This window comes from Crocuta crocuta, unplaced genomic scaffold (assembly GCF_008692635.1).
Source record: "Crocuta crocuta isolate KB4526 unplaced genomic scaffold, BGI_CrCroc_1.0 scaffold130, whole genome shotgun sequence".
NCBI lineage: Eukaryota > Metazoa > Chordata > Mammalia > Carnivora > Hyaenidae > Crocuta > Crocuta crocuta.
Window position 1 is genome coordinate 125,642 of NW_027527920.1, and position 9,912 is coordinate 135,553.

Consider the following 9,912-nt stretch of genomic DNA (forward strand, 5'->3'; position numbering starts at 1 on the left):
GGTGGGGTGTGAAACAGGTGGTGGGGATTAAGGAGCACCCTTGTTATAATGAGCACAGGGTGTTCTGTGACATTGTTGAGTCACTGTTAGTGATGTGCTGTGCATGATGAGTTCCCAAACAGTGAACTATTAGTTTGCAGTACACCTGCAACTGATCTGACGCTGTATGTTACCTGTACCAGGACTGAGTATGAAAAGTAATAAGAAAATAAAGCTCTCTTTTGGTAATGAGAGGGAAAAAACTCAAAAAAGGTAGCAGTCTTAGGCCTGCTGCGTTCATTCCAGAATTTAAAAAATCTCCCTATTTATGGGCACAGCATATTGTTGGTCGTCTTAGGAGTTTCAGAAGTAGAAAAGAGGTTTTGCTCTAGTAGAGTGACTCTGTTCTTCTCAAAAGCTCGGAACTGAAATCTCCTGTCTTATATTTCCAGAAACATATTATCTCAATACAGACGATCCCTGACTTACCATAGTTTGTCTTAAATGATCGGACTTTACAATGTTGTGAAAGAGTACACACTCAGCAGAAACCATACTTTAAATTTTAAATTTGGGTCTTCTCCCAGCCTAGTGATCTGTGGTATGACCCTCTCACGATGCTGGGCAGGGGCCGCAGCTCCCGGTCAGCCTCATGATGAGGAGGGTCCAGAACTGATACACTTACAACCATTTTGTACCCATACAACCACTTTGTTTTCATTTTCTTTCTTTCTTTTTAATGTTTATTCATTTTTGAAAGAGAGAACGTGAATGGGAGAGGGGAGGAGACAGAGGGAGACAGAGGATGTAAAGAGGGCTCTGTGCTGACAGCAGAGATCCCAATATGGAGCTCAAACTCAAGAACCGTGAGATCATGACCTGAGCCGAAGTCGGGCACTCAACCAACTGAGCCACCCAGGCGCCCCTATTGTCATTTTCCACGCAGTAGTCAATAAACTACATGAGCTGTGTAACACTTTATTATAAAATAGGCTTTGTGTTACATGATCTTGCCCAAATGTAGGCTAAGGTAGGTGTTCTGAGCACTTTAAAGTGGGCTAGGCTAAGCTATGATGTTTAGTAGGTTAGGTTTATAAAATGCATTTTTGGCTTACAGTATTTTCAGCAGCTTATCTGGATGTAGCCCCTAAGTTCAGGAAGTCTGTTATTAGACTTAGTCCTGAACAGAACATGGAAAAGGGTGTGAGCAGAAGGGCTCTTCCATTCCTTGATTCAATCATTTCAGCAGACTTCAAGCAGCTGTTCTGTGCCAGGCCACTCTTCAACAAGACAGACTTAGTTTCCATGTTTATGAAATAGTACAATAAACATACCATGTATTTCTCACCAGCTCGGCCAGATTTTTAAAAGACATTAGAACAGAAATATTTGTTATTTGAAAAATACTAAATCCATTATATATTATCATAAATAATATCTTAGTGATGGGACACCTGGGTGGCTCAGTCCATTGAGTGTCCAACTTCGATTCAGGTCATGATCTCACAGTTTGTGGGTTCAATCCCTGTGTCACTCTGTGCTGATAGCTCGGAGCCTGGAGCCTGCTTTGGATTCTGTGTCTCCCTTTCTCTCTGCCCTTCCCCCACTCATCTCAAGCTCACTTGCTTGCTCACTCTCTCTCTCAAAAATAAATAAAAATTTTTGAAAATTAAAAATATATTTTAATGAAAAGCTATTTTAAAACAAAAATTAGTGAAAATAGTGGCATTGCTTTACATTTTTCCAAATCTGTTTCATGTCTGATTTAATAGAAAAACAGCTGGTTTCTCCTCTCTGCTTTTATATTCAGTCTGTTGCAACTTGTTGTTTGTTGAAGTATGTGAAGAAAATGTCGCCTTACTCAAATACATAGCTGGAAAAAGGAGTGTTTTCATAGGTTTTCAGATAATTGTGGATATTCTTTGACATGACCTCAAAACTCTTCCACGTGGTAGTCTCTTAAAGGTTAGTTGCAGTATCAATGAAAATATCATCAGTGAGTTTTTCATCCAGTTAGGCCAGAATCATTTGGTTTACCTTGTACTTTGAACGAATCTTTTTTCATGCATGATTTTAAGTAGTAGAAAACTGTCAGCTTGCAGTGGCCAATGTGAGTTTCCCCAAATTTAAAGTGTTACTTGAAAGGTTAAACCTTATCATGGGCAACAAACATATTCAGTTGTTTTCTTGGAAGTACCAGACTTCATTGTACATTTTTTGAGAAAATAGCTAGCATAGACTCTAGGCTGGCTGGTCCATTGTTCTTTCAGGTAAAAATAGTGATCCATTTGCCACTCGAGCAGGGCTCACGTGCTTGTCTGTGAGAATCCCGTTGTGCTTTGGCATACTAGGCTGCTTTGTGTGTAGTTCCCATTTTATCGCACAGCATATTGGGATTCTTGCAACTGCCAGAGCATGGCCAGAGGAGAACACAAAGATTTCTAAAGACAGTTTGGTGCCACTAGCATTTTTATTCACTGTTACCTTTTGTACTGCCAGTGCAAATGTTAACACGGGGGGAAAGTTTCATCTTTTTGAGAGAGGGAGAGGGATAGAGAGAATCTTAAGCAGGCTCCGTGACGAGGGTGGAGCCCAACGTGGGGCTCAGTCTCACACCTGTGAGATCCTGACTTGAGCCGAAATCAAGAGTTGGATGCCTCACTGCCTGAGCTACCCAGGCGCCCTAGGAAAAAAATGCTTTGTATACGTATTTCAGTCTTAGTACATTTTAGTAGTGTTATGAAAATAGTTTTGATCTCCTAGACCTCCTGAAAAGTGTCTTGGAGCCCGCAAGGGTCCTTGGCTTGGAGAACTGCCATCCTGCAGAGATACATGTATACCAAGATGCTCACTGAAACAGTGGTTCTCATAGCATAGTATTGGAAACAATAGAACCGTCTAGCTGACAGTCTTTCTCTGCTTACTGGCGGAGAGAATCCAGCACTAAATACCTGCCAAGGCATCCGCTGATGTGAATTGTCTTCTTAACTATGAATGTAGAATAGCGGGAATTATGTACTGTCTTTGGGGGGAGTGAAAAAACAGGCATTCAAATAATTTTCTTTGGTCCATGGTTCAAATGAGGAGCCCTGTTGATTCTTATTAAGGTATGGTTACATTAAGGCATGTTCTCTGCAGCGTTCAAGAGAATGTGACAGATCTTTGTGTGGTGAAATGAAAAGAACTTCGCATTAAGTGAAAAGTTGAGAATGATAAAATATTGGGACGCCTGGGTGGCTCAGTCGGTTAAGCATCCAACTTCAGCTCAGGTCATGATCTCGCGGTTTGTGGGTTCGAGCCCCGCGTCGGGCTCTGTGCTGACAGCTCAGAGCCTGGAGCCTCTTCGGATTCTGTGTCTCCCTCTCTCTCTGCTCCTCCCCAGCTCGTGCTCTGTCTCTGTCTCAAAAATAAATAAATGTTTAAAAAAATTTTTTTTAAGTGATAAAATATTTATCGTATGGTCATGTTTTGTCTTAAAAAACAAATCCCAAAACAACTGTAGCGAGTGATTACATATGTTATTATTCAGAGAGACCTAGGAGGTTTTAAATCAAAACTTCTGTCAGTGGCAATCTCAGCCAAGGCACATGGGATTTGGAAAATCAGGGGTAGGTGATAGTTAAAGATTCCTACTTTTTATTCTATGTATCTCTGCATTTGAACTTTTTTTGTTTGTTTGTTTTTTTTACAATGAAACCATTGGACATTATATGTAAAATCCAGGCAAGTGCTATGAAGGCACATATACGATATATGATAAGGAAAAACCCTCTGAGGGGATTTCTGGGAATCTGCGTCTCTATGAGCTCTCATCCGGCATGGCTTCTCTGCACTGTAGGAATCTGAGGCGGATCCGGAAATGTCAGCGTGGTCGAGAGCAGCAGGAAAAAGAAGGCAAGGAAGGAAACAGCAAGAAGACCATGGAGAATGTGGATAGCCTGGATAAACTGGAGTGTAGATTCAAGTTGAATTCCTACAAGATGGTGTACGTGATCAAGTCAGAGGACTATATGTATCGGAGAACTGCCTTGCTGCGGGCTCATCAGGTAAGAACCAGTAACTGACGTTCTCCACACCCCTCCTTCCGCAGCCAGGCCCAGGCCAACCCCAGAGGCTCAGATTGTTTCTTTCCCTTTATGAAAACCACCTTGCGGGTTTGAGAAATGTTTAGTAAGCAGGTATATTAGTCTGTTAAAGATGTCAGGGGGCACCTGGGTGGCTCAGTCAGTGAAGTGTTTTAGAGTGTGAGCTCGGGAGAGAGGCAGAGAGAGAGAGAGAGAGAGAGAGAGAATTCCAAGTAGGTTCCATGCTGAGCGTGGACATGGGGCTTGATCCCACAACTCTGGGATCATGACGAGCAGAAATCGAGTCAGACACTCAACCAACTGAGCCACCCTGGTGCCCCAGTTTATCCTTTTTAAAGGGTGCCAGTCATCCTGGACTATGGGTTCACCCTACTGTAGTGTGACCTTATCTTAACTAATTCCATCTGCAACAACTTTGTTTCTCAGTAAAGTCATATTCTCAGATACTGGGGTGAGGACTTGAACACAGTGATTTGCAGTTCAGACCAAAACAGCTGGTGGCACCTCAGTGAAATGAAGCTGCTCCCAGCATTTAGATTTCACATGGTGCTGCTTGTGTGAATTCTGTCGTTTTCACATGCTGTCTCAGTTGTGAAAGCTGCCTGGTGCAGTTGTGCAGTGGGTATTGTGCCAGGCCCTGGAACATAACCAAGGAGGAGAGCGTATACGCATGATCAGAGAAGTAAACTGGAAGAAGTGATGGCGGGTAACTGGCACGCAGGCCCTGTTTTTATTGAGGGAGACCTCTCTGAGGAGGTAACGCTAGAGGCCTGAACAATGACAGGGATCCAGCCTGGGAAAGAGTCGGGTGTTGGTAGCTTCTAGGCAAAGGAAACAAGCAAATGCAACGCTGGGAGGGAGGAAAGGCCTCGGCATATTTGAGAAACTAGACACATCAACGTGGCTTGAGCCGTAGGGAGCATGCCATGCTTGAGACGTCATGACTGGTCTCATAGACCATGGCTGGGATTTTGTTGTTCCTCGGGACATTGTTGACAAAGATGGCTTGAACTGCTGTGAGGACAGTGGGGGCGACTTGAGGCATGATGCTGGAAAGGCAGAGACTGCTCAGACGATTGCTCTTGTCCTAATGAGATGTGACGGTGACCTGGGCTATCAAGTGGCAGTGGAATTGTAAGAATTAAATCAGTTTGGAGATACAACTGTCAGGGTGTGGTCATGATTGGATGTGAGGAGGTAAGAGAAAGGAAATGTATTTTGTGAGAGAGAGAACAGAGGAGGGACAGAGAGAGAGGGAGAGAAAGAATCCCAAGCAGACTCTGTGCTGTCAGCCCCAACATGGGGCTCAGTCTCACTGCAAGACCATGACCTGAGCTGAAACCAAGAGTCCGATGCTTAACCGACTGAGCCGCCCAGGCGCCTTTGAACTGGTTGTGTTTGAAAGGACTACATACAGATTATTCAGGCGGGAGAATGTTGGGTGGGTGGTTTAAGGGACTTCTCTCATGATGCTGTGTGTTTGATGCAGGTTATTTGGGGAGCTAAGTAACACCTGATTCATCTTTGTATCCCCTACTCTGCCTTGCACATAGGCTCCCATAAATATTTGCTAGATGGGTGGGTAAAAGCATAAATCTCCCCTAAAGATCTGCTTGTCCCCTTGTCCCGCTGGGCAGATGGGGTAATACCCTGAAGAGAAAGTGGGTTTTAAGCCCTTTGCCCTGCACTGTTTTACTTAGAAGTGGGCAGCCACCCTGTCAGAATGACCTAATGACGCAACTCCCAGTGTCTCATTCGGGGTACACTAGAAGTGTCTGCGATGCTAGCTTAAGAATGGGGGTGCACTTGGGTGCCTCAGGCAGTTATGTGGCTTTGTTTATTTGTCTTTGAGAGAGAGTGTAAGTTAGGGAGGGACAGAGAGAGAGAGGGAGACTCCGAAGCAGGCTCTAGGCTCTGAACTATCCACACAGAGCCCGATGCAAGGCTCAAAATTGTGAACCATAACACCCTAACCAAAGCCAAATTTGGATGCTTATCCTAACTCTTGATCATGAGATCCAGCCCTGCATCAGGCTCTGCGCTGACAGCACGGAGCTTGTTTGGGATTCTCTCTTCCTCTCTCAACTGCTCCCCTGCTCATGCGCCCTCTAAAAATAAATATATATATATATTTNCCCTAAATATATTTTTTTTAATGCAGAGTGATAGAAATGAGGAAATCTGTGTTTTTATCAGGTCCCCTAGTTGATACTAGTGAATGCTAAAAGTGAGAAGTGCAGAGCTAGTTCTGTTCAGCCCCCATGTTGGCATTTCTTTAGGGGCTTTATGAATTCCAACTCTGTATATACTCCATGTTCTTAGTCTCTTTCAATTTTCTTCTTTATAAACAGAGACTGCTGACCAACCAGTCAGGGCTTGACCCCACACCTTTTCCTCTGCTACTTTAGAAAAAAATTAGGCTTTGTATTTGAAGAGGTTTTTTTTTGCTCTGAGTTCATGGTTTTTTCCCTTGTTCTGTTTTGCAGTCCCATGAGCGTGTAAGCAAGCGGCTACATCAGAGGTTCCAGGCCTGGGTAGATAAATGGACCAAGGAGCACGTGCCCCGTGAAATGGCAGCAGAGACCAGCAAGTGGCTCATGGGTGAGGGGCTGGAGGGCCTGGTGCCCTGTACCACCACCTGTGACACAGAGACCCTGCACTTTGTGAGCATTAACAAGTACCGTGTCAAGTACGGCACAGTGTTCAAAGCCCCGTAACTGCAGAGCCAGGGCAGACAACTTGAGGGGGGTGTGTGTGGGGATTACTCGCACTCTCGCACACTGAAGAAACAAGGAAGATGCCTTTCAAGCCTCACTGGGCCTCTCTGGGACATGGCCACCTGATCAGTGTGTGGCTGGTACAACCTGGCACCAAGTGGGCTACATACGAGGAACATGGATACCTTACGAAGCCAGAGCTGGAACTTTCCCCAAGGGGCCTGGGCTGTTACCCTGCCCCGGAGGGGAAGGAAATCCACGCAAGCACAGAGACACGCAGCTTGCTTGCACACACCAGCAGAGCGAAGACTGGAGTCTCCTGGGGCCGGACCTTCAATGAAGGAGCCAGATGCTGTTCACACCTTGACTGGATGGGCATGCACTGACAGACCGGGGAAGGACTCACCGCTCGGATGGATTGTAACTCTGATGGTCACTGCTCCTCTCCTCTCCCCCCAGAAGGAAGAAAACAAACGAACTGGATTANTTTTTTACCCCCCTGGTCACTTGAGCACATCTAGATCACCCATTAGATTTTATCTGGGCCCTGCAGTCTGGCTTCGGGACTGATCATCTCGTGGGGTTTTCCTGACGAATCCCTTGCTGCCCGCCCTCTACTCTCTCCTTTGGTTCTCCACCTCAGCAAGTTCAAATCCGTCGTCCTTTTTAGCTCCCGTGGAACTGTTTTGTACCTGCTTCTTTACTAGTCTACCCTAGTGCCATCCACCAGCTTTACTCTCTCTCTCTCTCTCTCACACACACACACACACACACACACACACACAAATTTTAACTTGGTTTTTCTTTTTTTTTGTAAATAATGTACATACTGTCGATTTTTTATTAAAAGAAATATGCTTTGATGTGCTAGCATAACTGCTTTAGCTTCTTGTGTACCATAGTTCTATGTGGCTTCAGATTTAGTACCTATGAACAGATGTACACGACATTTATTACACTTTTTACCAAAGGGAGTTACCGTTGTAGTATTTTGTGTAAAACTTGTCTTCCCCCTTGCCCCAACTTTTTTTTTCTTTCTTTTTTTCCTTTTTATTTTATTTTTTTTGTAAATAAATAAAGCTTGGTTCTTACTTAAGGAATGAACTCTCAACCCAAGTCCCTTGTCCTCACCAGAGAACTATTGTGGAGTAGGGATCTGGGCTTCAGTTCCTTATCCTCGACACAAACGAGGATTTGCTTTAAGTAGTTAGCGATTCATTGCACTTGTCCCAAATCCGAGTATTCCGAATTTTTCAAACAGGATGGATACTTCATTCTTTTAGTACATGTTTTCCCCCTTATTTCAGCTGTTTGGAAATATTTTATATTTGGGCAAGTTGTCCAGCTATTCGCATTTCTCTGTATGTTTTTTTCTTATCCTTAATGGGAAATGGGGGTGAACAACTTAAATACCAAACCAGTGTTTAAAAGGAATGTGTACAAGGTATAAGTGGGGCTGGGAGAGAGAAATTTGCTATATTATTAGCAATTGCAAATGGAATTTTATATATTATATATAAATTATATAATTATATATTATATATAATTCCATGAATTTAGACTGGCAGACCAGATAAACTGATTAGGATTTTTAGAGGTCTTCAGCCTGGAGTTTGTGAACCCCTCTCAGTAGTCTGGTAGCTTTTCCTCCATCAACCATTACCCTAGTCTTAAAGTAACCAACAAGTTTTGTGTGGTCTTGTTTGCTTAATTAAAACCCCCCACCACCACCACCACCAACTACAATTTTTTGGCTTCTGAACTTTGAAAAACACTTGGCATAGACATCTCTGATTTTAGACTTACTGGCTGCAGAGGTTAACAGGAGACTGTGAACCTGTAAGTGTAGTGGGTGGTCAAAGAGCCTTGTGGGAGATTCTAGGGTGGAGCTGGGCCAGTGCCAGACCTGGAGGCACATACATTATTGATTGAGGGGAAAGATCTTCCAGGTTTTTCCAGCAATAGCCTATCGCCCTCTGCTCACTCAAGGAAGATTGTGTTAACCTGGAATTATGGAAGAAATTGGTGGGGTCTGACCAGTGGCAGCCCCAGCTGTTGCTGACCCTGCACTGCTATGTCCAGAGTACCTGCTTGCAGGTCAGGATACGGTTTCAGGGCCAGTTCAGAGAAAACGTAACCCACCAGTACAACCAAAAGAAGAAGAGCTTTACCCGCAGCCAGGGTTTTCACAAGCCCCATGTTTATCCGTCCCGCCTTTTGAAAGTTGAACACCCTCTAAACCCAGCCTGTGTTGTAGCAGTGAGTTATTTTTATTTTAATCACGTTTGGTATTCTGTACCTAGTCCCCTTTCCCTGTGATCTGCACTTGAAATGTGAACTTGGTCAGTATTTCCATTAAAAAAAATATCAGGGCTAGTGTGTATATAATTTTTCTTAGAAATGGTCTCACAAGCACGGCCTGGCAATCCTAGAAGAAAATACACCAGTGGGCTACTAGGGTAAAGATGAAACTGGAGGTGTTTCTGCCATTATGGCTTTTCTGAACTCTCCAGTCGTGTGGTGAAATACATTCTGCAATTAGGATTTTGAATGCCTTAACCTGCCATCTTACATCAAAACATTCCCAGGGTTTCTGGTGATAACTGACAGCTCTGTACACAAAATATGTAGGAGAGGAAGCTCAGGTTATTGGGGCGCAAAGCCCTCCCTATTTAAGTCTGTCGGTCTGCCGATTAGCGTCAAAGCACCGGCCCTGGCTCCTGGCTCTTCACATGTTAAACGGACAGAAAACAGGTTTTCGAGACAGCCAGAGCCAGAAGTCGGGCTAGCCAGTTCGCTTGCTGCTTCTGAGCCCGAGTGCCCTGCGTGTGCCACAGCCGAGGCTCCAGCCCGTCGTGCCTAAAGACCCCGGTCTCTGTCTCGGTTCTTTCGGGGAATCTAAGCGGCGTCAAATTTGCCGTTTTATTTAGGGATCTGCCCATTGGCCTGCCAGTTAAGACGAGATAAAGGAGAGACTCTGGAAGCCGGCTCCGCGCTTTCAGCTGCTCGTTCACGGTTCACTATAGCAGGACTTCCGAGAGCCGCCAGTGTTCCAAGAAAAGCTGCCGGGGCTGGCAGGCGCCCTTCTACCCCGGAACCTTTGGTTCCCGAGCGCGGGCCGCGCCGGCAGC

The 9,912-nt window shown here is 44.7% G+C and overlaps 1 protein-coding gene across 3 annotated transcripts in view; it reads left to right on the top strand.

The window, feature by feature from the left end:
* Positions 1 to 7,267, top strand: part of SIN3A (SIN3 transcription regulator family member A) — a 71,142-nt gene extending 63,875 nt beyond the window's left edge. For all 3 annotated transcript variants that reach the window (XM_077745412.1, XM_077745400.1, XM_077745409.1), the window contains exons 20-21: positions 3,818 to 4,025; positions 6,551 to 7,267. In XM_077745412.1, coding sequence (XP_077601538.1) covers positions 3,818 to 4,025; positions 6,551 to 6,781 — 439 coding nt within the window. In that variant the 3' untranslated portion in view covers positions 6,782 to 7,267. The remainder of the gene's footprint in view (positions 1 to 3,817; positions 4,026 to 6,550) is intronic.
* Positions 7,268 to 9,912: the final 2,645 nt, after the last annotated feature.